We start from the raw sequence: 26,228 nt of genomic DNA on the forward strand, positions 1-26,228 counted from the left end.
TGGCCTTGGGCAAGTCACTTCTGTTCCTGGCCTTCATTTCCTCCTCTGAAAAGGGTTGGGAGGATGGTGGAATTTCTGAGTCCTGGTATTCTGAGTCACTGTGACCCCCACTAAGAGTTTGCTTCTCCTCACTGGGATCTACCTGTGTCTTTTAATTCTCTCCTCCTGGAACTGAGCAGTGTTTGGGGTAGGAGTAAGATTCAGAGCTGGGCTGCTGGCTATTGTCCCTGTTATCATACTTTGTGTTCCTGGGCGTCAGAAAGGGTCTCCAGCCTCCTTCACCCCTGACCCCACTCACCTGGAGGATGGAAACTCAGGCTGCAGCTTCTGTAGATGCCTGCAAGATTGTGTCTGCTTCTTGCCCTCACAGATGCTGCGCCCCTGTCTGCGCCAGCCTTCTCCTTAGTGTTCCCATTTTTAAAGATGGTGCTGACTGAGCTGCCCCACCATAGCGAGGAAGAGGAGGAGCGCATGGCCCAGATTCTTCAGATCCTCACCATCCATGCCCAGCTGAGGGCCTCACACAGCCACCCCCCTGGGCGTGTGGACGAGGTTGGCAGAGGAGCTCGGCTCCACCCTTGTTTTGAGTGGGTCAGGGAGGCAGGGGCCCTCCATACTTCCTGGACCATCAGCATTTCTGGCAGGGTAGTGGAGTGTGTGCATGTATTTATAGCAGCAGCCATTGGTAAGGAGAACCCAGATGTTCTCTTTAGTGTAGCACTCACGGCCTCAAAGCAGCTTACAGGTTTCCTGAGAGTTTCTGACCTAGAGACATTGAAGGATTTTAAATCAATTTATTGTGTTAGTTTTTTTTTTTTTTTTTTTTTTTTAACTCAGAAGATAATAGTGATCACTCTTCCTTTGACTTGCTTGTGGTTATGGGATTGGACCTCATTCACTGAAGTATTTCCTTCTTAATAGATTGTGTTCTGAAAATGTGCCAAATTCGTGCATGTGTTTAAAAATTCCATGAACACGAAAGCAGGGGGAAAAAAGGAAATGTTGCTCCACACAGTAAGGCATAGGTGGATTGCCCTGCTTCTTTCATAGGACTGTATATTCTGGTTTCCTCTCATGCTTCATGGACTGCGTAGGGCTCTATGCTCTGAGTACACCATGTTTTACTTAATAAGTCTTTACCTATTGATAGGTATTTTAAGATTGTTTCCAACTTCTCCCTAATTTGAACAGCACTGTGGTGTGCGTCCTTGTCCACACATGCCCCACTGTGCACCCATGTGAGCACTCTACAGGACACATTCTTGGGTGTGGAGTTACTAGATTATGGAGCATGTTCTGAACTCACCAAGAGTTCCTGTCTCTCCATACCTAATGCAGCCTCAGATAGTAATTAATCTTGCCAACTAAAGGGAAAAGGATAGTATCCAGTTTTATTTTGTTTCTCTCCTACTTTTAAGGTAAGTATCCCTGTGTTTAGGGGCCATCTGTATTTCACTGTCTGTGAGTTTCAAATATGTTTCAGAATGTACTTGTTCAGAGTCCCTGAAGCTGGTGCGGCTAACTGGAATTGGCTCCCATGGAGTTAGTGGTTAGCCTGACAGGGTTTCCCTGTGGGTGAGAGGATGCTGCTGCTCATGCTGCCAGGCGTTGTTACATACCTCCCAGAGCCTCACCCTGACTTATGTGTTGTTCTCTTTTAGAATGGCCCGGAGCTGCTGCCTCGAGTGGCCATGCTGCGCCTTCTGACTTGGGTGATCGGGACGGGCTCCCCCCGCCTGCAGGTGATCTGGTTTTCAGCTGGCTATTGCTGCGCCTGAGTTTGTGAGCTTGATCTCTGGTCCTAGCACTTGGTGGTGTTGAGTCCTTGTTATCTTTCTCAGCCCTCACTTTTGTATTTGAGCTAACGGACTGCTTTTGAGAGAGCCAGCCTGGACATTCTCAGCTAGTGAGGGGTTTTGCTTGGGACCTGCCACTGTCCTGGGCTGGAGCAGGGGGCTTGTCTCCACTAGGGCTTCAGGGTGGGCATTCTCAGTTCAGATCCCTCTCTGGGTTCTTCCATCCATCACCCAGCCCCATGTCTGGCCCCATAAAAGTAAATAATTTGGTGAACTGAGCTTAGTGCATCAATGTCCTCCTTAGGTTCTGGCTTCAGACACCCTGACCACCCTGTGTGCCAGCAGCAGTGGCGAGGATGGCTGTGCCTTCGCAGAGCAGGAGGAGGTGGATGTGCTGCTCTGTGCTTTGCAGTCCCCTTGTGCCAGCGTGCGGGACACTGCGCTCCGGGTGCGTTCCCCCTCTCTTGCAGGACCACTGTGGTATTCCTCTTCCCTCAGTGCAGGTGTTTGAACTGTATGAGACATTTCTTAAAATGATAGAGGAGATGTCTCACATTTGCATCCTGGAGACAAAGGGAAGAAGTCATGGAGTGGGTCAGGATCATTCTAGGAAGGGGGATGATGAAGCAATTGTCACAATGTATCACTGGCTATTTTTGAATTTACCTTGGAAGACTTTATGTGATTTTTTTTTTTTTTTTGAGAGGGAGTGGGTGGGGTAGAGGCCGAGGGAGAGGGGGAGAGAGAATCTTAAGCAGTCTCCATGCTCAGCCCAGAGTCGAGCACAAGGCTCGATCTCACCACCCTGAGATCATGGCCTGAGCCAAAATTAGGAGTTGGCTATTTAACCAACTGAGCCATGCAGGTGCCCTGGCTTCACTAGTTTTCTAAAATGAATGTGGTCTCTTGGTACTTTTATAGATAGATCAATGATCAACTAAGAGGATTAGTTTGTTTTTTCAACCTATCACCTTATACTTGGCTTTTCTTAGTGCTTTTGGATCAAAAAAGCATACTCTCCTTGAAGTATGAGACAGAGCTTCCCAAATGCCTGTCTGCAGCCCCATGCTATTGATCTGTGACAGAGTTTTCACTGGCTCTTGGCAAAATGTGGAAAACAATAGCAATGTGAATTTTTCTTGAAGACCAAGGGAATGTCCTTTTTCTGAGGTTTTGTCTTACACATTGAAAGTTTTTATTATTTTTCTTTTAAAGATTTTATTTGAGAGAGCATGAGCAGGGGGGAGGGAGGAGCCTGATGTAGGGCTTGATCCTAGGACTCTGGGACCATGACCTGAGCCAAAGGCAGACGCTTAACCGACTGAGCCACCCAGCCACCCCACATTGAGAGGTTTTAAATTTTATGTTAAAAAAGATTCTACCACCATCATCTCACAAAAGAAAAGCTGTGGGAGAAGCCAGAGCAGCTAATGAGTTGAATTGATGCGTGGTACTCCCTGGCACTGGTAGTGCTGTCCAATGATGCTTTCTGTAATGATGGGAATATTTTATATCTGTGCTGATCAGTGTGGTAGCCACTAGCCAATGTATGGCTGTCAAGAACTTAAAATGTGGCTGGTGTGACTGAGGAACTTAGAGTTAATTAAGACCTACGTGTGGCTGGTGGCTATGTCTTGGGTAGTACAGCGTTAGAGGAAGGTGAAGAGACAGGTCAGAGGCTCTTACAAAAAGTCAGACCTCACTGAGTCCCATCTCACCCCCTTTCAGGGGCTGATGGAACTCCACATGGTATTGCCAGCGCCTGATACTGATGAGAAGAATGGCCTGAATCTTTTGCGGAGGCTCTGGGTGGTCAAGTTTGATAAGGAGGAGGAAATCCGGAAGCTGGCCGAGAGGTGGGAGCCACTAGAAGATTTTGGTTTTTTTCCAGTTCTGTCCTCTCTCCACTTATGAAAAACTGGCCCCAGAGTGCTTAGCCAACAATAAGAGAAGGACCAGATGGCTGGGTTTGGCAGGGTGGGTGCCACAGATCCTTTTCTGACTAGTCCCTGCCTCTGGTCTCCTATAGGCTCTGGTCGACGATGGGCTTAGATCTGCAGCCAGACCTCTGCTCCTTGCTAATCGATGATGTCATCTATCATGAGGCAGCTGTGAGGCAGGCTGGGGCCGAAGCCCTCTCCCAAGCTGTGGCCCGGTACCAGCGGCAGGCGGCAGAGGTTATGGGCAGACTTATGGAGATTTACCAGGAGAAGCTCTATGTGAGTGGTCTGCGCACCCTGCTGCAGGCTGGGCTACGGGAGGGTAGGTTGGACTCTGCTTGGCCTCCAACATGCTTTGTTAGAACTCACTGTGGCCTAGGGTGGCTGTGACTGATCTCCTACCTCACATAACACGCAAGGTACTAGCTCACATAGCTCGGCTGGGGAGAGCACTGCAGTGCATTTATCAACCTGTCTGTTGCAGCGGCCTCCCCCAGTGCTGGATGCCTTGGGACGAGTTATCTCCGAATCTCCTCCAGATCAGTGGGAAGCCAGGTACAGTAATAGCTGTTGCAGTCTTGTTCCATGCAGAGCTTTCTCAGATACCACAGATTGGCTGGGCTGGGTGCTGAGAGGAGATAGTGTGGAGTCATGGGACAGTGGAAGGAAAGGGCAAGACCTCCCTCTGAGTCAGAGAGACCTGAATTCAAGTCCTGGCTCCTCTTGGGCTAGCCAAGTGATATTGGGTGTGTTTCTCCTTTCTTCTTGGGCCTGGTTCCTCAGAGATCCTTGGGGACCTTTTTACTGTTCTGTAGCTGAAAAAGATAGTAGTACTTTGTCTTTGTAGAGTATGCTCACATTCAAGTGACTTCACATTTGATTCTTTTACCTCTTTACCCTCCTGAGCCTGCCCTGGAGGTAGAAGGGTAAGCATTACACTCACATGTGGGGAAACAGAGGCAGAGCTGGTCCTTGCCCAAAGTCACCCTTGTAGGAGGTAAACTCTGGGCAGATGGCAGGTCTCCATTTGACAAATGGGTGTTTGAGACCATGGTGTAGATTGGTGGGTAAACACGAGGCAATGGGCTCTGTACTGGTTCTGTACCTCAGAGGGAGCTGGTGCAAACTCCCTTTCCTTGTGGCATACTGGGATAGATTCCATCTGCAGAGGAGGCCCCTGGTTAGCTCTCACCGCCTGACATATCCCCCCTTCTTCCCAGGTGTGGCTTGGCTCTGGCCCTCAACAAGCTCTCCCAGTGTTTGGACAGCTCTCAGGTGAAGCCTCTCTTCCAGTTTTTTGTTCCTGATGCTCTCAATGACCGAAACCCAGATGTCCGGAAGTGTATGTTAGATGCAGCCCTTTCGACACTCAATACCCATGGGAAGGTGAGAGATCTCAGCCAGTCGAGGGGTGGGTGCAGCAGGCTGGGCCAGGATAGGAGGCAGGACTGAGTAGTGGGACTTAGGTTGAGTGCCAGGCGGCCTGGCTGGGTACTGGCCCCCATGGAAAATTTCATTTCTTTTTTTGAGCCAGAAAGACCCAAAAGGCTGTTAAATTCTTTAAGTCTGCTGCGTTGCTGCCAGAAAATTGGGAAACCCGCTGGCATTGTTGGCTGGCTTATCAGGATGCCAGTCCCAAGCCAGGCTTGGGGTTCATCCTCAGGCAGAAACTGTCATCCCCGATGCAGCGTGTAGAGTTGACATGAGGCTTTGGGTGGGCTTGGCTTTTCAGGAGAATGTCAACTCGTTGCTGCCGGTGTTTGAGGAGTTTCTGAAGAACGCGCCCAACGATGCCAGCTATGATGCTGTGAGGCAGAGTGTAGTGGTCCTCATGGGCTCTCTGGCTAAGCATCTGGACAAGAGTGACCCCAAAGTGAAGCCCATCGTTGCCAAGCTCATCGCTGCTCTCTCTACCCCCTCCCAACAGGTACCTGCCTCCTGGCCTGGGGCCCACAAGCCAGTTGGGGAATTGAGACAGACTGCATGTGTGTAGTGGGATACTAGGGCCCAGTTGGGTATCAGGGCCCTGGAGGCCTAGTTCTCAGCAAGGAGTCATCCTCTTTCTTGGGGCAGCCTGGTTTATAGTGAAGAGCACCCCTGGAGAAGGAGTTACTTTGCTCTAGTAGATTTCCTAAGTACTTTGATTTTTTTCCTACTTATTTACTAATAGTCTCTTTTTGCACTTAGAATAAACCCAGCACTAGGGATAGCAAGATTAAAAAAAAAGATAGCTCCCTCTGCTGAGCTTTCCCTGACCCTCTGTGTGTTCCTTTTTATTTTTTTTTTAAGATTTTATTTATTTATTTATGAGAGACACACACAGAGAGACAGAGAGAGAGAGGCAGAGACACAGGCAGAGGGAGAAGCAGGCTCAATGCAGGGAGCCCGATGTGGGACTTGATTCCGGGACTCCAGAATTACGCCCTGGGCGGAAGGCAGGCGCTAAACCTCTAAGCCACCCAGGTGTCCCTCTCTGTGTGTTCCTTACACATTTCAGGGGCTTTCTAATGTCGACTGTAAGCCATAGTGCAAGGATTGTTGTTTTCTTTTTTGAAAAACGTGTGTGTGCGCGTGTGTATGTATTTCCCCCCCCAAAGTGACTTGCATTTTGGGTCACCCATAGTATTTCAAATGTAGGTTCACAAAACTGTGGTCAAGTAAATTTGAAAACTCATCTGCAGAGGATCTGCCTGGGCCTCTGGCAGCACAGTGCTTTGCTGTATACTCTCTTGTTGAGCTTAATGAACTGTGGTTGGAAGGCAGAACTGGTGCGGCCTTTGGGTACCACTCAGTTTGGGCCTCGCCCTGTAAGGCAAGGCTGAATTCCCTGTGCCTTTAACAAGAACACTGAGAGACTCAGGCCATTTTTAAGAAGGCGCAGTCGCGCACTTCTCTCTAGATCTTTCTATGTGAGTGTGTCTTCCTGGAGTTTTCTGTCATCTGACTAGGCCTCACAGATCAAGTGTGCCCCCTGATGGAGCCCGTGTCATCCACGGGCACCTAACACTGTTTGCTTGTCTGATGCCTTGTGTTGTCTGACAGGCAGTGGCTGAGATGGGGCTTGGGGACATCTAGTGGTGAGGCACTGCATAGGACTGTGGCAGCCCCCAGGAGTGGCTGTGGTTGAGCTGCAACACTGTGACAAGGCAGGCCCCTCCCATAGGTCCAGGAATCCGTGGCCAGCTGCTTACCACCTCTCGTGCCAGCCATCAAAGAGGATGCAGGAGGGATGATCCAGAGGCTGATGCAGCAGCTGCTGGAGTCAGACAAGTACGCAGAGCGCAAAGGGGCCGCCTACGGGCTGGCAGGCCTGGTGAAAGGCCTGGGCATCCTCTCGCTAAAGCAGCAGGAGATGATGGCAGCGCTGACTGATGCCATCCAGGATAAGAAGAACTTCCGCCGGCGAGAAGGTGAGTGTCTCTGAGCTTGGGGCTGCCCAGGATGGGAAGTCAGTCCCCACAGCTGCCAGAGGAAGGAATCTGGCCTTTCCTTCCCCACTGAAGGCCTGGTGTTTGTGTGTGTCCTGTCGAGGGGGCAGTTTGTGTAACCCATTTCATCCCGTCCTTGCTCCTGTAGCCTGGACTTTATTTCTTACTCAGCTTTGAGACCGTCAGCTGAGACAGAATTGGCCTTATTAGCTGTTAGTGCCACAAAGTGACAGACACTGCCCTGTTCTCTCCTCCTTCCTGCTCAGCCACATCCATGCTCTTGGGGAGGTAGAGTGCTGTAGTCCCACAACTGCCTTGAGGGGAGGAGATGGCAGGGAGTTTATCCTGTGGCTGCCTCCAGAGCACAATCTGTTTCCACCTGTTCCTCCTCCCCCAGGAGCCCTCTTTGCCTTTGAGATGCTGTGCACCATGCTGGGGAAGCTCTTCGAGCCGTATGTGGTTCACGTGCTGCCCCATCTGCTGCTGTGCTTCGGAGATGGGAACCAGTATGTGCGTGAGGTAAGTCCTGAGGCTGCATGTGAGACCTGCTGCCAGCTGGGGCCGCCAGTGCCTGTGAGTCTCCGCCCAAGGTCTGAGGAGATGGGAGGGCCCACTGCTGGGAACCCCCCCTCCCCCTCAGGCGTCAGTTACTGATATGGACTCCTCCAATTTCCAGTAAAGTATTGAAGCTTTCTAAGATGAGGAACTCTCCTTCTCAGCTGTGTCTGTACACAGGGTCTGACACAGGAGACCTCCAGTCAGTGTTGGTTGCCAGGAGGAACATTCGATCTAAATCAGCCTTGACTGTTTCTTGGGCAAGGAGGCCCCTGAACACCTTTTCTCCTCCCTTGAGGCTGCAGATGATTGTGCCAAAGCTGTGATGAGCAACCTGAGTGCTCATGGGGTGAAGCTGGTGCTCCCCTCCTTACTGGCTGCCTTGGAGGAGGAATCCTGGAGAACCAAAGCTGGTAAGGCTGCTCCCCTTTGGTGTCTCTGTCCCAGCCTCCTTTTCTGAAGACTGCCCTTGCAGGGATCAAGGGAGCCATCCAGGGATCTTGTCCCGTGTATGTGTGCTCCCCAGCCCACAGATAAGGCTGAGACCCTCAGAGTAATCAGGCAGCTTCAATAGCTTGTGTGCTTTCATACAAAGAACAGGCCTCTCGTGGGAACTGTAGCCCTAAGTGAGGAGGTCCTAGAGCTTTAAAGTTAGTTTGTGGCAACTACTGTGACTTTAAAGCTTCCCCCCCGCCCCAAGTCCCATTTTATTTTATTTTATTATTTTATTTTACTTTATTATTTTATTATATTATTTTATTATTTTATTTTATTTATTTGTTTTTTTCCAAGTCCCTTTTTTTTTTTTTAATTTTAATTTATGATAGTCACACAGAGAGAGAGAGAGAGGCAGAGACACAGGCAGAGGGAGAAGCAGGCTCCATGCACCGGGAGCCTGATGTGGGATTCGATCCTGGGTCTCCAGGATCGCGCCTTGGGCCAAAGGTGTGCGCCAAACCGCTGTGCCACCCAGGGATCCCTCCAAGTCCCTTTTTAAAAATAGAATCTTCTCTGGCATCCTAATATGCAAAACAGATACAAGTGGAGCTGTTTTGGTTTGGGCAGGGTCAACATTGGGGCCCTCCCACTTGGTCCTTTCTCCCCTCAGGCCTTCAGGCTCCACCCTGCAGTTTGAAAAATCACAGCTCTAAATGAGTTTCTTCATATATGGATAAAGAAACTAGGCTAGAGAAATTCAGTGCATTGGCCTTGGGTCATTGCCAGGACTCAGCCAGGTCTTCCCCGATCCTGGTCTTACCTCTTTCCCCTACATCACCTTGCATCACACCCAGAATCTCATGGCTCAGCAGGCCTTGGGAGCATTGTGCTCACTCTGCTGGAGGGCGCCCACCCCTACCCCCCTTACTGGGGCCTGTTTCAGCACAGTCTGCAGAGGAGCCGGCTGGTTGTCCCTTGGCCTCGCAGCCAGCACAAGTGGCTCCCTGGCCTGTGCTTAGTGATCTCATGCTGGGCCTGTGTCTCTTGTCTCCAGGGTCAGTGGAGCTGCTCGGGGCAATGGCGTACTGTGCTCCCAAGCAGCTGTCATCCTGCCTGCCCAACATCGTGCCCAAGCTCACGGAGGTACTCACTGACTCCCACGTCAAAGTGCAGAAGGCTGGACAGCAGGCATTAAGGCAGATTGGTTCCGTCATCAGGAACCCAGAGATTCTAGGTATGCTTCTCCCATGAGCACACTGGCTATGGCTTCTTCTCCCATTCCTGGACACTGCAGGAAATGTGTGCATTCAGCAAAGATTTTTGCCCTCTGAAGATAGATTCACATTGAAATAACCTTGAAATTCTGGGATAATAACCTCTAATTTCTAGGATAATTAGTGGGAAGTAGTTTGGAAGCAGTTTTGCTGCTGGTCCCTGGAGCATTCATCATTGACTGTACAGATAGGGAAACTGAGTCATCAGCTCAGCTCAGCTTGGCTCCCAGGGAGCCCTGCGCACTCAGCTGAGCCCTGAGGTCAACAGAATTGAGTGACATGCTCTGGACCACATCAGTATTAAATGTTCTTTGAGAACTTTCTATTCTGTCTCATTCCAGAAGACGTGATAGAGGAGAAGCTTAGGGAAGGGTTAGTCCTCTATGCTCTGTAGTGTGGTTCTTGATGGAGTGATGGCAGGAGATTTGATTTCTAGAAACAAAACCCAGCTACTATCTCACCTAGCATATCACTTGTTAAATGTTAAACATCAGGGTAGGACGTGGGTGATTGTTCACTGTACTTAGGATGTTACCAGACTTTTTTTCATTCAGAAAACAGTATTTGTGATTTGTGTGTTTTTGTTTTGCAAGAGATGAATAGGTATCCTTGTGTTTTGTTTTTCTCAATGTCCAGCAGCCTGGGGGATTCCTAGGGCTTAATGCAGTCTCAGTCTCTATCAGATGAGGGGAAGTGCTTGCATTTTTGGAAATCCAGCATGGGTCTTTTTTTTTTTTTTTTAATTGAGATATGATTTGCATAGTGTTAAAGACACTTTTAAAAAATGTATGCAATTCAATGGGTTTTTTTGTATATTCACAAAATTACATAAATGTCACCACTGTCTAGTTCTGGGGCATTTTCTTCACCCCAGAAAGAAACCCCATACCTCTTCTTTCCCTTCCCTTCCTCTGGGCCCAGACAATCACTAATCTGCTTTCTGTTTGGGATTGCCTGTTGCAGATACTTTGTGGTAGGATCATTTTTGGCTAGTTTCTTGAGCTTTAGCATCATGTTTTCAAGGTTCATCCATATTGTAGCATGGGTCATTTCTTTATTTCTTTTTATGGCCCAATAATCCATCATATAGATAGACCACATTTTGTTTATCAAATCATTTGTTGATGGACATTTGGGTTGTTTCCACTTATTGGTTGCTCAGAATAATGCTGCTGTGAACATTTGTATATGAGTGGTTATTTTATTTTATTTTATATTTTATTTATTCTATTCTATTCTATTCTATTTTATTATTTATTCATGAGAGAGAGAGAGAGAGAGAGACAGAGACAGAGGGAGAGGCAGAGACACAGGGAGAGGGAGAAGCAGGCTCCATGCAGGGAGTCCAATGTGGGACTTGATCCCGGATCTCCAGGATCAGGCCCTGGGCTGATGGCAGTGCTAAACCACTGAGCCATCCAGGCTGCCCTGAGTGGTTTTTTAAATGTGTTTAGGTCTCTTGGTTGGACCCCTAGGAGTGGATATTGCTGGGTCCTGGTATGGTAACTGCCTGCCTTTCTGAGGAGCTGCTAGACTGTTTTCCAAAGCAACTGAATCATTTGACATTCCCAGTAGCAATGTGTGAGAGTTACCAAGGCTAGCACTGTTACTGTCTGTCTTTTTGGTTATAGCCACCCTAGTGGGTGTGAAGTGGCATCTCAGTGTTGTTTTGATTTGCATTTCCCTAATGACTAATGATGTTGAATGTCTTTTGTTTTTTTGTGGGCTTATTGGCCATTTGCATATCTTCTTTGGAGAACTGTTAAAATCTTTTGTCCATTTTTTACTTGAGTTATTAGTTGTTTTTTTTTTTAAATTATTTACTAGCATGGGTCTTTATAGTGGCTGAATTCCCTGGGCTTGTGGAAAAGAGAAGCCATGTATTTCTCTTGGCAATTATTTTGCTAGGCTGATGGTGCTGACTTGGAGAGCTTGTTTTATCTGGGTTTAACTGCTCTGAGCATCGTGTGCTTCATTGCTAGCACTGGCCCAGCAGCCTTTGGTGTCTCAAAACAGTATTTTTGCAAAACCACTTTGTGCTGCCATTTCCATGAGGAGGCAGCATGAGGCGGTATCTGAGCAGTGTTCCCATGGAGGCTCAGCACTGTGGCTGTGGCTCGGTGTCCACTGAAGGTCACCCCCCAGTTGTCTTGCAAGATCAGGCTGCACAGTGCAAAGGGGTAATGGCTATTACCTTCTTCCTAGTTGAGCAAGGATTGTTCTTTGCAAGCAGATTGCCTTCCAGTTTTAGTATATGTGCTACCGAAGCAAGCATAGCAGACTGGGTTCCACAGCTGGTGACTTGTGGGGCTCCAAGGAGGGGTGTCCCCAGATTCTCTTCTGACTGCCTGTAGTTCTGGGGACCTGGCGACTTTGCCACACCTGAGACTTGTGTAAATTAGCCTCCCTCTTGTTTGGACATGCAGCCATTGCCCCAGTCCTGCTGGATGCCCTGACGGACCCCTCCAGGAAGACCCAGAAATGCTTGCAGACTCTGCTGGATACCAAGTTTGTCCACTTCATTGATGCCCCATCCCTGGCCCTCATCATGCCCATTGTCCAGAGAGCCTTCCAGGACCGTTCCACGGACACGCGGAAGATGGCAGCCCAGATTATTGGCAACATGTACTCCCTGACAGACCAGAAGGTAGCGGCCCAACTGGGGCTGGTGTAGGACAGATCAGTAGATGCTGGTTCAGGGCACAGAATCTCTGCCCACAGCAGACACAGGGCTATAGGCTTTTGGTCCCTGATTATGTTTAGAGGAAGAAGACCATTTTGGGGTAGAGGGTAGAAAACTAGGCTCTCTGGGCATCTTACAGAGCACTGTGGTTGAAGTTCTTACTAGCTCAGCCACCAGATGAGGCCATCCTTGGGCTCTTTTACAGATTGAGGAGGAGGAAAGGCCCAGCCGTGCCCTATGTTGGCAACATGGCTGCTGTTTTGACTGCTTGCAGTTCTCTTGTCGCAAGCATTTGCTTGTATAAGCCTCCAAATTAGAGGAAGTTAGGCTAGTTTGGGACATTTACTTTGTTTACTCTATCCCAAGGGTTTCCATGTGTGAGCTCACGGTCTCCCATAGCCATGCTTTGCTTGCTGAGGCTATGGGCATAAGAGGTAAAGTAGGCAAGTGATGTCAATCCTGGAGAATTTAGGAAATGGGAAAATTGCTAAAACAAATGATAGTATACATAGTTCCAACACTAAAACAATTATTACCATGTTTTTTATTGCATATAAAAATTATATTCCTGAACATAAGCTTATTTTTAAGTTACAATGATTTATTCACAAAAATGGTTTTTAATAGTTCTTTAATATTCTAACAAGTTTATCTACCATAACTTACATAATCCTTTTGTTGGTCGTATACCGTCCAAGGTTTTCTGCTATTTTAAATGATGCTTCAGGGAACATAAGGCTTTTTCTATATTTAAAACTGTTGCCTAAACCCAAATGCTATACCAAGAGACATAAACCTTTTAGGGTGAGAATGGGAAGATGATAACATTGTTCTGAAAGGAAAGTGCCAGAAATGATTTCCTAGATTCCAGAGGTGAGGTGGGCCTTGGTTCTGAGACAAGGGCAAGAGGAGGAAGAGCACTGATCTCTAGCTGGGGGGTTCTTTCAGCATATGAAGGGTGGGCCTCAGGTCCCTTGTAGGTTTCCCAGGCAGTCACGGGGGCCTCCAGGGAACCAGTCAGGGGGGGTTCCTCACCAGATGCTCTTCCCTGCTGGCCCTGTGAGCGGCCCTACTGAGCTTTCCTTGTCAGCAGAGTGAGGAGGTCAGGGTCCATGGTGGAACCAGTTCCAGAGGAAGCAGGAGCCAGGCTTCTACCAGGTTGCCTTTCGTATTGTTGCAGGACTTGGCTCCTTACCTACCAAGCGTGACGCCTGGCCTGAAAGCCTCCCTTTTGGACCCTGTACCTGAGGTGAGGCTGGGGGTAAGGGGAATAGGAGTTCATTATTTTAGTCTACTCCTCAGAAGATTGATTCCTGAGAATTCCCTATGAGGTGCTTTTGTGCCTGTCTGGTAGAAGGAAAGAGACCGAGGGGCCTCTCCCTACTCCTGCATGAGCCCCTCGTTTTGAAATGCTGCAACTCCTATGGCCCTGGCTCTTGGCTTCCTGACAGGTGCGGACAGTGTCTGCAAAGGCCCTTGGGGCTATGGTGAAGGGCATGGGGGAGTCGTGCTTTGAGGACTTGCTGCCATGGCTGATGGAGACGCTGACCTATGAGCAGAGCTCCGTGGATCGCTCGGGCGCTGCACAAGGTGAGGCCAGGGCAGGCCCAGGGACCAAATTGGGAATGCCATCTAGGGGCCCTCAGATCCAGTGGGTCACTCCTCCTTTTGTTGCAGGGTTGGCCGAGGTCATGGCTGGCTTGGGGGTGGAGAAGTTGGAGAAGCTGATGCCAGAAATTGTGGCTACAGCCAGCAAAGTCGACATTGCACCCCACGTCCGAGATGGCTATATCATGATGTTCAACTACCTGCCTATCACCTTCGGGGACAAGTTCACTCCTTACGTGGGGCCCATCATCCCCTGTATCCTCAAAGTAGGCACCAGGGACTAGGCCAAGGGTAGCATTACTGAATGGGGCAGGATGCACGTGCTCTCCTTGGAGTCAGGGCTCCCTGCCAGCTGGGACTGGGTGGCCAGAATCCTCATCCTGCTCTTCAGGAGGTCCCATTTCCTTTGGGTCTGGTGCCTTGGGGGAGGCAGCCGTGGCTGACCCACCCTATGTGTGTACAGGCTCTTGCTGATGAGAATGAATTTGTGCGTGACACCGCCCTGCGTGCAGGCCAGAGGGTCATCTCCATGTATGCCGAGACGGCCATCGCCCTGCTGCTGCCCCAGCTGGAGCAAGGCCTCTTTGATGATCTCTGGAGAATAAGGTAAGGCCTCGGGCAGAAAGATCCAGCGGTTCCAGCTTTGTGTTTTGGGAATTCTGATTAAGAAATGAGGAGGAAAATGTTGCCAGGAACTCTCAACTTCTCTAGATTCTTGCTCTTAGCCATTCAGTAACTCTCCAGTTTTGTGTAACAGTGTCTCTATCCTGATTCTCTTTTGAAAAGTTTGCTCTACTTAGTGCTTCAGTTTGTATTAGAACCTTAAACATGGGATCCCTGGGTGGCGCAGCGGTTTGGCGCCTGCCTTTGGCCCAGGGCGCGATCCTGGAGACCCGGGATCGAATCCCACGTCGGGCTCCCGGTGCATGGAGCCTGCTTCTCCCTCTGCCTGTGTCTCTGCCTTTCTCTCTCTCTCTCTGTGTGACTATCATAAATAAATAAAAATTAAAAAAATTATAAATTAAAAAAAAAAGATTCCCTCTTTCTCTCTCACTTTGCCCCTCCCTCCACCCCACTGGCTCTCTCTCTCTCTCAAAAAAAAAAAAAAAAAAGAAGACCACATTAGCTGACGCAGGAAGTGTGGGCCACAGCCCAGTGCCTGTGGTGCAGGCCCACTTCCCACATTGGGTGGGACTGTGCATGTCTCTTAGATAGTGTATGGAGTGTCACCAGAGTGTCGGGGTGGCTGCCTTGGTAGGGGGAGTTTGGGTGGTTGGTTATTTTTTTTTTTTTTTAATTATATTTATTCATGAGAGACACACAGAGAGAGACAGAGACATAGGCAGAGGGAGAAGCAGGCTCCATGCAGGAAGCTCGATGTGGGATTTGATTCCAGGACTCCGGGATCACTCCCTGAGCCACAGGCAGATGCTCAACTGCTGAGCCACCCAGGCATTCCATGGGTGGTTGTTTACATTCACTTTCTTTGTGTTTTTTTGTGGTTTTTGATTCTTTGCTTTGAATAGCACTATTATTTTTGCAGTTATCAAAAACAATAAACCTAATGTAATTTGAAGAGAAATGTAGTTTATCCTTCTAGGCCTTCCCTTACATGTCCAGTTCTAATGACCAGCACTCCTGGTTTCCTGTTAATGCTTTCTTATGTACCCTCCATCTCTCTTCTTTCTAACTTTATTACAGAAATGTTCACATATGTTTTCTAAAAATGTTGGTTTTTCCCGTTATTAAAATATGTTCATTAGTAGTAAACTTAGGAAAAAAATAAAGTGGGAAAGTGCAAAGAGATGAAAATCATCTGTAACTTCCCTCATTCCAAGATAATGACCAGGAATATTTTGGGTGCGCTTCTTTCCAGCGCCTTTTTGGGCCAGGGTTCCATTGTTCCTCTGAGACTGCCCATTGTGACGCTGTGACTCTGTTCTTGGCATCCTCCTCAGGTTCAGCTCTGTTCAGCTTCTGGGGGATCTGCTGTTCCATATCTCTGGGGTCACTGGGAAGATGACCACAGAAACTGCTTCTGAAGATGATAACTTTGGAACTGCCCAGTCCAACAAAGTGTGTACCTTGGGTTGGTTTTCTGCTTTTGGTGATGGTAGGGATGTGCTCTGGCTCTCATGCTGTGGAGGTTCACTGCCCTGTGTTCTCTCCTCTTTTCCATTGCTGCAGGCTATCATCACTGCCCTGGGTGTAGATCGACGGAACCGAGTGCTGGCAGGGCTATACATGGGCCGCTCAGACACCCAGCTGGTTGTGCGGCAGGCATCCTTGCACGTCTGGAAGATTGTGGTCTCTAATACCCCCCGTACCTTGCGTGAGATCCTTCCCACCCTCTTTGGGCTGCTGCTGGGTTTCTTGGCTAGCACGTGTGCAGATAAGAGAACTGTAAGTTTCTGGACATTGCTTCTGAACCAGCATCAGAGGCTAGGGTGCCTAGGGCCACCCCATATCTAAGAGGAGAGCATTTATTTATTTACATAGTCATTCAATGGTTACTCTTAAAAATAAAACAGCCAGATATTTTGCCTGCAAGATGGATTTATTCAGGAATAGCAGAGAATTGCAGTTTGGGAAATGTAAGCCTTGGCAAAACTATAGGCAACTCTGCTGAACAAAGGAGTGATACATTCTCTTATAAAGGGAAGGGGGCCGTCAGGAGGGCTGTTGTAAACAAAAAGGTCTGTTGGTGGAAACTGGGAGATTGAAGATTAGTGGCTGTTCATTGGCTGAGTTGTGATAGTCTCTCATTGGCTGGGCTCTTGCTGGCAGAGGAGAAAATCTTCCTTCATCCTGCTAGCCCAGTAAAGTATGTTTCTTCCTGTTCAGTCTGCAAGGTTCATCTTTTCTTGTTGTGTCTGAGTTGATGAAGAGTGGTAGGGTGTGGGAGTGTCCCATTCTGGGTTCCTGGCTCCCACTTTTTTAAATAAAGATTTATTCATTTGGTAGAGAGTGCGCACATACATACATGCATGCATGAGCGCATGGAGGGATGGCAGAGGGGGAGGGAGAGAGAAACTTCAGACTTTGCACTCAGTGCTTAGCTCATCAGGGTTCCAGTGCCAGGCTTGATATCATGACCCTGAGATCAGGACCTGAGCTGAAACCAAGAGTCAGATGCCTAACTGACTGTGCTACCAAGGCACCCCTCCTGACTCCATTCTGAAGGAGGTTTCCTTTTATTAATTTTCCCACAACAAATATTTATTAAGCACCTACTCTGTGCTAATAAGCAGGGGCCTAAAACTTGGGGATATGATGGGGAAGAAAGGCAGACTTATCCTTAGCCTCATGAGCTATACTCTGATAGAGGAGGTAGATGTTAATCAGCTCATCACATAAACAGATGTAAATGCAGCTATAGCAAATGCATGAGTGCCACAGATGCATATAATGGGCCTCTGACCAGCTGGGGGACAGGAGAAACTGCTCAGGAGAAATGATTCTTAAGGATAGAAAATGGGTAAGCACTAACCTGGTGAGGTCGTGTGAAAGTCGATTCCACACCAGGGGGAGAGGGCTTTATTTATTTTTTATTTTTTATTTTTTTAATTTTTAATTTTTTAAATTAATTTATTTATTTATGATAGTCACAGAGAGAGAGAGAGGCAGAGACACAGGCAGAGGGAGAAGCAGGCTCCATGCACCGGGAGCCCGATATGGGATTCGATCCCGGGTCTCCAGGATCACGCCCTGAGCCAAAGGCAGGCGCCAAACTGCTGCACCACCCAGGGATCCCAGGGAGAGGGCTTTAGATGTAAGGGTAGGATGTGCAGAACCCATCAGTAGAGGCTGAATGGGGGCTGCTGGGTCTAGAGTGAGAAACTGAGGCAAGTGTATGAGCTGGGGCTGATCTAGGTGGGGGTGGGACCAAGCATATTCTATGGTTGGGAAGACAGGCCCAGCCTGGGCTCACGATTGCTTCTCCCAATCCCCTCTGACCCACTTCCAGCCCCATCCCTGGCAAGCAAACTACGCATTGGCTCTAAAGAAGGGTTTGCATAAGGCCTCAGAGGAGATGGATTTGTTTTTTCCTTAATAACATTTGTGTCCAGTTCATTTCCCCTTGGGCAACAGTGCAGAATGAAGTGACTTGTAGGCTGTGGTTATCAGTTTAGGGAAGCTGGCTCCTGATCAGGCATCATATGATGAGTTTCCTGTTCATATATAAGGTGCTGGCTCTTGCTTTAGGTTGTGTAGGTATGTGTGACACAAAGAAATAATTGTGTTTTTTTAATGTTTTGCAAGCACTCTGGTGGCTCTTCAGGGCCAAGAGCATTTGGGGAAGTTGTGAGTAATTTAGATAAAATCTAGGAGGTTCAGGGCCCTCACTCTGGAGTTGCTTTCCAGGTACCCTGGCGTTTGTAAAGCGTTGATGTCCTGGCTTGTCTCTCCTGACAGATTGCAGCAAGGACATTGGGTGATCTCGTCCGGAAGTTAGGGGAGAAAATCCTGCCCGAGATCATCCCCATCCTCGAGGAAGGCCTCCGGTCTCAGAAGAGCGACGAGAGGCAGGGTGTGTGCATTGGGCTGAGCGAGATTATGAAGTCCACCAGCCGGGATGCCGTGAGTGTTTTTTTTTTTTTCCTTTTTTTTTAAGGATTTTATTTATTTATTCATGAGAGACATACAGAGAGGCAGAGACACAGGCAGAGGGAGAAGCAGGCTCCCTGTGGGAAGCCCAGGATCACACCCTGAGCCGAAGGTAGACACTCAACCATTGAGCCACCCAGGTGTCCCGCCATGAGTGTCTTCTAAGGGCCCCACAGGTGACCCGATGTGCAGGGCTGTGGGCAGGTTACAGTAGAAGCTAGGAATACTTCACCTTCAGGAAATGCAAGCCTTACTCCGGAGGGTGTTGCTGGAGGGTGTTGCTGGTAACCAGCTGGACTAGAGTTTCCTTGTCAGTTTCACAGGCTAAGAATGAAACACTTTGGAAGCCTTGATTGGCCTGTGGAAATTGGAGATGATCTTTTTCTAACCACTACTGAGGCTGCTCCAGATTATTCCTTTTGTGCCTCTACTGCAGTTCATTTAAATGTGTGCTATCCTTGGTGGGAAGGGGAGGGCATACACGGATGGGTATGCTAGGGCTGCAGAAGCCGAGGGGGGTGGGGTGCGCACATTCTTATAGAGTAGAGCAGATGAGTGTAAGTACCCTGTTGGTGGAAATGTGTCATTTCTGGCAGTGATGCTGTCCTGTAGCAGCCACATTCAGGAGGCCGGTGATCCTTGCCCTTAGCTTACTTTCTGAGGGTGATTCTTGAAACATTCCTGGGAAATAGATGGAGCAGGCATAGGACTCTCAGTTGGCATAAAAGCTGTGAAGTGGCTGTTTAGAAATGTAAGCATGTGGCCAATTGTTTAGCCTGAGTGAGCATCCTCCTTTGAGCTACTGGCCCTTTCTCCTATGTGTATCAGTATAGGTATTACATTTGGGGGTTCACCTTTGCATTTGGCAAAAAATACAAATTGTCACCACCTAAAGTTGTGATTCATCATATAGTTACTGAGTCCCTTCAAAGGCTGAGACCTCTCTGTTGATGAGGTTGATGCATAATCAGCCCTCTGATTCATAGTGGGCTTTACTTTGTTGGAGACTGGTTCTAAAGGGAGCAGAGCTGTCTTTGGTCCTGCAGTCACCCCAAAGATGTCACCGAGGAGCAAGTGTTTGAGTTGAGTCTTAAAGGACTTGGAGTTTTCCAAGAGATGAGCAAGAGAGAGAATCAGGAGAGGAGCCACGCCATGCAAGGTCCTGCTGTGGGAAGGAGCTCCTGTGGGAGATGGACAGGATCTGGAGAACTCATCTAAAAAATCAGGCTCCTCAGGTGTAGGCTGCATATCCTCACTGCTTCTTTCTACTTGCCCATTTTCACAAAACCAGTAAGTTAAAAGAAAAGTCAGGCCTAGGGGTGGTGGCAGCCAGGCTGGGCCAGAGGTCCTCATCACCCCCCTCACCACACCCCCCAACTGCATGTGCTCCTTCACTGCCTCTGCCACCTCAGGTACAGTGCACGGGTATTCTCATAGGTGCTGTATTTCTCTGAGTCCCTCGTACCCACGGCGAGGAAGGCTCTGTGTGACCCACTGGAGGAGGTCAGAGAGGCCGCGGCCAAGACCTTTGAGCAGCTGCACTCCACCATCGGCCATCAGGCTCTGGAGGACATCCTTCCATTTTTACTGAAGCAGCTGGTGAGTGGATCTGCCACACACCTACCAGTTTGGCTTTTGCTGTCTCTGTAGAAGCAAAATGCAGGGGACTTATTCTGCCAAGGCAGCCACAGTGTGGGCCCCTGAGAGAGTGGGTGCAGCAGGCTCAGACTTGGCTCTGTGCTTCTCCTTCAACAGTCAGTAAATGTGGGTGCAGCGGGCAGGGAGGGAGGAAAGTAGTGAAGGAAGTTGGTGGCTGGTCTAGACAGCACAGGTGGGGACAGGAGCCAGCTCCTGAGCGTTGCCCCCCGATGCCCCTCTGTAGGATGATGAGGAAGTGTCAGAATTTGCCTTGGATGGTTTGAAGCAAGTTATGGCCATCAAGAGTCGTGTGGTGCTCCCCTACCTCGTGCCCAAGGTAAATCCCACCCCGTGGCAAATACCCGCTGGCCCAGAAACCACAGCCATGTGATCATTCCCAGGCCTGCTGTGGAGACCCTCTTCTGAGCTCAGACGTTGGGGGAGGCTGGTGGTGGGCGCAGGGTGCCCTGGAGCAGACACTGCCTGGAACAGCGGCGATGGGATCTCCCAGAGCCTAGCAAAGCTGCCAGCACGGGGCAGCGGTCACTCTACTGACTTTCATCGTCCTACAGCTGACGACTCCACCTGTCAACACCCGGGTGCTGGCTTTCCTTTCATCTGTGGCCGGTGATGCTTTGACCCGTCATCTTGGAGTGATCCTCCCGGCGGTCATGTTAGCCCTGAAGGAGAAGCTTGGGACTCCAGACGAGCAGCTGGTGAGTGTCACGATTATTCCTGGCAGCTTTCTAACAGCCGTCCTGATCTGCCCTGGAAGAGCTGTGCTCAGCCTGGGTGTCCCCTGTGGTTTCAGGAGATGGCCAACTGTCAGGCCGTGATCCTCTCAGTGGAGGATGATACTGGGCATCGGATCATCATCGAGGATCTGCTGGAAGCCACTCGCAGCCCTGAGGTGGGCATGAGGCAGGCTGCCGCCATCATCCTCAACATTTACTGTTCACGCTCAAAGGCTGACTACACCAGCCACCTGCGGAGCCTGGTCTCTGGCCTGATCCGCCTCTTCAATGACTCCAGCTCAGTGGTTCTGGAAGAGAGTTGGGATGCCTTGAATGCCATCACCAAGGTGAGGGGGTTACTGACTGCATAGCCAACTTTTGATTATAGACCAGCCCAGATGCTTGGAAAATTAGACTCTTAAAATAAACCATGATGTACCTATCGGGAAGCTTCAGCGTTCATCAGTCCATGGCCAATCTTTCTCATACTCCCACCCACACCCTTCCCCCTGCTGTATTATTTTGAAGCAGCCTTTGGAGGGCTGTACTTAGAGCACTGACATCCTCTCTGCTTTTTCCTGGCTTCCTACAGAAGCTTGATGCTGGCAACCAACTGGCACTAATTGAAGAACTGCACAAAGAAATCCGACTCATAGGGAACGAGAGTAAAGGCGAGCATGTGCCAGGGTTCTGCCTCCCTAAGAAGGTAAGCCAGGGCCCCACAAGGGGTGGTGCTACAGGCACGCGGCCTTCCTTTGCTGCCACCCTCAGTCCCAGCTCTGTAGCAGGGCAGATGACTTAGTTCTTAGTGCTGTTCTGCACCCTCACAGAAGTTTGTTTCTTCCCCATGGTGGCCACATGAGGACAGGGCCTGTGCCACTTTCAGTTTAAACTGTGGAGGCCATCTTAGCCAGAGGAAGCCAGTCACAGAGGGGACAACTTGTGAACCTATGTGTGATGGGCCTGCCAGAGCTCTTCACTTCTTGTGACTGCCCAGTCAGGACTGTTCCCCAGTCAGCACCCTCTTAGGCTGTGACTGTGGCACCTGAACCAGTCTCTCTTGTGGAGTCACAGAGAGGATAGCTGACAGGAGGGCTGTGCTTTGCACAGGAGACTGCTGAGCCCAGTGCCTTTGAGATTGGACTCTCACGTGTGGTTCTCTTGTCAGGGAGTAACCTCCATCCTTCCAGTGTTGCGGGAGGGTGTCCTGACTGGCAGCCCAGAACAGAAAGAGGAAGCGGCTAAAGCTCTAGGTTTGGTGATCCGCCTGACCTCTGCTGATGCCTTGAGGCCCTCTGTGGTCAGCATCACTGGTCCTCTGATCCGCATCCTGGGGGACCGGTTCAGCTGGAACGTGAAGGCAGCCCTGCTTGAAACACTCAGTCTCTTGCTGGCCAAGGTGAGCCACTTACACGTTCATCTCTCAGTCCGTTTGGGTCTTAGAACAGATCTGTGTGCCCGTTGGTGTCACGTGGCAGCAAAGTGACAGCTTATGATGGAGAAGCAGCATGGTAGAGGCAGTTGAGACATTGGATGCTCTCTATCCAGTGGTCAATTCCAGGTCTACCATTTAGTAGCTATGTGGCTGGAATGACCTTGGGAAAGTCCAGTGATCTCTGAGCCTGTCTCCTATGATTGGGAGTGGTGCCCAGCCAGAAGAGGTGCCACTGGGCACATTGCCTGACATCCTGAGCACTCCAGACTAATGCACATTGCTGTTTTTTTTTTGTTGTTTTGTTTTGTTTTGTTTTTCACATTGCTGGTTTTTGAAGAACTGTTGGTTCAAAGGAAGAAATCCTGGGCTACATAAATGCAATTGCACACTTGTTTAGATATGCTTCCGTTCCTTACTGCTGTCTTATAGAGAGGGATGCAGAGGATCTGATCAGGGATTAAAAGAAGTTTTAGAGCAGCTGGGAATAACTTCAGTCTGCCAAAAGTGTAAGAAGCAAAGAGCCAGCATATTAACCATTTCTAACATTTTATGGGGCAATTATGAAGCCCTTTCAACTTAAAAAATTATAAACAGAGCTAATATTTGTTGTTACAAAAACTTTTTTTTTTTAATTCTTTCTTGCAGTTTAGAAACTAAAGCAAGCTTGAAATTTGTAGCTTTATTTTCCCCTGTTGAAGGAAAGGTGTGGGGAGCAACTTCCCAGATAAAACATGGTCTTATGAGCATATTCTATAGAAGATGGGGTCTTTTTAAAAAAGTTAAGTATCATTTTCACCTGCGTTCTGTGCTGTTCTCTTTTTTTTTTTTAATTTTAAAAATATATTTATTCATGAGAGACACACACAGAGAGAGAGAGAGAGAGAGAGAGAGAGGCAGACACACAGGCAGAGGGAGAAGCAGGCTCCATGCGGGAAGCCTGACATGGGACTCGATCCGGGGTCTCCAGGATCACACCCTGGGCTGAAGGCGGTGCTAAACCACTGAGCCACCCGGGCTGCCCTGTGCTGTTCTCTTTAAAAAGAAAAAAAAGGTTCTATTTATTTATTTGAGAGAGAACATGCGTGTGTGAGCATGAGCAGAGGGAGGGCAGAAGGAAACTGAAGCAGACTCCCTGCTGAGCACTGAGCCTTGATGCAGGGCTCAACCCCATGACCCTGAGATTATGACCTGAGCCCAAATCATGAGTTGGATGCTTAATCAACTGAGCCACCCAGGCACTTCTGTATTGTTCTTTTCTATGGTGTTCTATAGCTTGGTATACAAATGGAGCCCTTCCGGGATCCCTGGGTGGCGCAGCGGTTTGGCGCCTGCCTTTGGCCCAGGGCGCAATCCTGGAGGCCCGGGATTGAATCCCACATCGGGCTCCCGGTGCATGGAGCCTGCTTCCCCCCTGCCTGTGTCTCTCTCTCTCTCTCTTCTCTAACTATCATTAAAAAAAATAAATAAATAAAAACAAAACAAAAAACAAATGGAGCCCTTCCCTCACACAATTTGTCTCTTGGGCCATAATTCAATGTCATCCATGGCTGGATGGTTCCTACCTCCGATAGACTGGATTCATTCCATAGTGTGCCTCCCAGCAGCCTGTAACCCCTGACCCCAGTATTTCCCCACCTTCAAGTAGCTACTTTGATTATCCCATTTAGCAGTGGATAAATCTTCATTCTTGGGAGGGGATCTCTTTCTGAGATCATTTGTTTCATAGGATTGTTCTGAGGGCTTCATATTAGTGCTTAGCCGCTTAGCCTGTATATCGATTGTTCAGAAGATGCACCTGCCTTTATGCATCTAGTCCATTGCCCTGTCTTGGTGCTATAAAAGGCCTTCAGTAGGGCTGACAGCCGTTGTCCTGTCCGGCCCTTCCTTCCCTCCCCTTCCCTCCTCTTCCCTTCCCTCCCCTTCCCTTCCCTCCTCTCCCCTCCCCTCCTCTCTCCTCCCCTCCCCGGAGAGGGACAGAGTGAGAGGGACAAGCAGACTCCCCACTGAGCAGGGAGCCCAACGTGGGGCTTGATCCCAGGACCCTGGATCACGACCTGAGCCAAAACCAAGTCAGTTGCTTAACCAGCTGAGCCATCCAGGTGTCCCTGCCCTGCTCTTTCATATAAATGGAGATAGAGGTTTCATGTCATTAGTCCATGTGGACTGGTCTCCACTAAAGTCAACTGATGGCTCCCTTGGAGGTGGTGGTGGTGGCAGTGCTGGTGGTCCTCTTCCTGTTCCTCCCAGTTTAGGGAAGGATGCTGAAAATGGAACTGTCTATTGGAAATGTCCAAGCAGAACCTGTCCATGCTGGCTGTCCTCTCGTGGAATATCTATTTCTAGCCTGCATGAAGGAGCTGGTTCCGCCCATGGTGGTTTATGATTGTTTTCGTGCCTGTAGTTGCTGTGGCCTTGGATTCTACCACAGCTGTGCTTTCATGTATGGGTCTCTCAAACAGGTTGGGATTGCCCTGAAGCCCTTTCTGCCCCAGCTACAGACCACTTTTACCAAAGCCTTGCAGGATTCCAATCGGGGGGTACGTCTGAAGGCTGCTGATGCGCTAGGGAAGCTCATCTCCATCCATATCAAGGTGGACCCCCTCTTCACAGAGCTCCTAAATGGAATCCGTGTCATGGAAGACCCGGGTGTCAGGTGAGGTGCCGCTGGGGCAATGCTATGGCCATGAGGAGGCCAGGCAGCTGCTGACGCCTCCCAGGGCCAGGGTGGCCTATGTGGGTGGGAGCAGTGGTAAAGGAGAGGAAGGGTTTAAGTTGAGTGCATTGGTTCTGTAGGGACACCATGCTGCAGGCCCTGAGGTTTGTGATTCAGGGAGCAGGGGCCAAAGTGGACGTGGTCATTCGGAAGAACATTGTTTCACTCCTGCTAAGCATGCTGGGACATGACGAGGTATGGCTGCAGGTGGATAGCAGGGCTGGTGGGCTCCATTGGTTCCCCTTCTCTTTGCTTTGGTTGGTGTCTCTGGTTTGTGTTAGAAGAACTTGGTACAGCTGCCACCCACTCAATGGTAATAGTCATTCCTGATGTTCCTGTCACCCCTTACGGTTTGCCAAGCATTCAGTTGTGAGGGACACGGGGGCGGGTAGTGTTGATGGTTCTGATTCACAGAAAGGTCAGGTTTTCACAGTAAGGAAAGTAAAGGCCTCTCATGAACTTGCCATCTAACCTTAAGCCACTTTTTCTGTCTCTGCCCCTCATTTCCCCACGTGTAAAATGAAGAAGTTCATGTATTGGTTCAGGAAACACTTGCTGAGACAAAGAGCCTAGCACAGAGGTGGGGCAAGTGTTGTTGCAGCCCTTAAGAAACTCGGAGTTTGGGGTCTGGGACACCAGGTGGGAGGTCTTGGTCCTGTTGGAGAGGGCGAGACTCCCTCAGGGCTGCCCTCTAGCAAGAGGTGGGACCAAAGCCCGAGTCCAAGCTCTGTGACCTCTCCTGTGATCTTAGTTCCTTCCTTCTCCAGCCTAGAAGCATCTGTTAAGTACTTGTTGGCAGCTCAGCACTGTGGCAGGTCCAACTGTGGGTTGAGTCAGTCTATGGATAAGAATTTTCTTTCTCCTCTGACAGCTAGCCCTCTGTGGTGCGACCTACTTTACATCTGTGGGGCTAATGTCTGGAGTGTGCCTTGGGGTTCACATAGTCTGCACGTTGGCATGTGCCCATAGGGGCCTGGCCCTGATTGCTCTTGGGCTTAACCCTGCTCAGGAAGTCCAGCCTAGTCCCCAGCTGATGCTCTCCGACTGGAGCCCCCGCCTTCTCTCAGGGTACAGATGGGAGACTCTGCCTTCCTTTGGTCACAGCCTGTCAGGGTTTTTACACGGCCATGCCCAGTGTAAGCAAAAGTTAGTATTTAGGCCAATTTGCATTTTACCACAGTGAAGCTTAAAATAGATCCTGTTGGAGAGAGTGGGTGTCAGAGAGAGCCAGCTTTAGCCTTGCTTGGCACCTGGGCTTCTGCTTGGAGCTCAGAGGCCCAAACTGTGGTCAGACTGTTCTCCCCCTACTCAGAACGTCCCATGGGTCAGTGGTAGCCAGGGTGCCATCCTGGCATTAGCCTCTCAGCAGGTCATTAGT

General features: G+C 49.4%; 1 protein-coding gene across 1 annotated transcript in view; it reads left to right on the forward strand.

Annotated features, from left to right (window-relative positions):
* GCN1 (GCN1 activator of EIF2AK4) overlaps positions 1 to 26,228 on the forward strand; it is a 60,040-nt gene that overhangs the window by 27,731 nt on the left and 6,081 nt on the right. Inside the window, exons 26-53 of the mRNA XM_055322413.1 lie at positions 371 to 552; positions 1,662 to 1,742; positions 2,101 to 2,244; positions 3,525 to 3,652; positions 3,826 to 4,015; positions 4,221 to 4,291; positions 4,957 to 5,122; positions 5,469 to 5,663; positions 6,900 to 7,146; positions 7,562 to 7,683; positions 8,018 to 8,132; positions 9,212 to 9,391; positions 11,858 to 12,078; positions 13,295 to 13,363; positions 13,566 to 13,704; positions 13,792 to 13,988; positions 14,186 to 14,328; positions 15,681 to 15,798; positions 15,910 to 16,125; positions 18,139 to 18,303; positions 19,768 to 19,929; positions 20,213 to 20,305; positions 20,541 to 20,684; positions 20,780 to 21,049; positions 21,295 to 21,408; positions 21,871 to 22,101; positions 24,597 to 24,790; positions 24,931 to 25,045. Coding sequence (XP_055178388.1) covers positions 371 to 552; positions 1,662 to 1,742; positions 2,101 to 2,244; positions 3,525 to 3,652; positions 3,826 to 4,015; positions 4,221 to 4,291; positions 4,957 to 5,122; positions 5,469 to 5,663; positions 6,900 to 7,146; positions 7,562 to 7,683; positions 8,018 to 8,132; positions 9,212 to 9,391; positions 11,858 to 12,078; positions 13,295 to 13,363; positions 13,566 to 13,704; positions 13,792 to 13,988; positions 14,186 to 14,328; positions 15,681 to 15,798; positions 15,910 to 16,125; positions 18,139 to 18,303; positions 19,768 to 19,929; positions 20,213 to 20,305; positions 20,541 to 20,684; positions 20,780 to 21,049; positions 21,295 to 21,408; positions 21,871 to 22,101; positions 24,597 to 24,790; positions 24,931 to 25,045 — 4,412 coding nt within the window. The remainder of the gene's footprint in view (positions 1 to 370; positions 553 to 1,661; positions 1,743 to 2,100; positions 2,245 to 3,524; positions 3,653 to 3,825; positions 4,016 to 4,220; positions 4,292 to 4,956; positions 5,123 to 5,468; positions 5,664 to 6,899; positions 7,147 to 7,561; positions 7,684 to 8,017; positions 8,133 to 9,211; positions 9,392 to 11,857; positions 12,079 to 13,294; positions 13,364 to 13,565; positions 13,705 to 13,791; positions 13,989 to 14,185; positions 14,329 to 15,680; positions 15,799 to 15,909; positions 16,126 to 18,138; positions 18,304 to 19,767; positions 19,930 to 20,212; positions 20,306 to 20,540; positions 20,685 to 20,779; positions 21,050 to 21,294; positions 21,409 to 21,870; positions 22,102 to 24,596; positions 24,791 to 24,930; positions 25,046 to 26,228) is intronic.

Source organism: Nyctereutes procyonoides, unplaced genomic scaffold (genome assembly GCF_905146905.1).
Source record: "Nyctereutes procyonoides isolate TBG_1078 unplaced genomic scaffold, NYPRO_anot_genome, whole genome shotgun sequence".
Classification (NCBI taxonomy): Eukaryota; Metazoa; Chordata; class Mammalia; order Carnivora; family Canidae; genus Nyctereutes; species Nyctereutes procyonoides.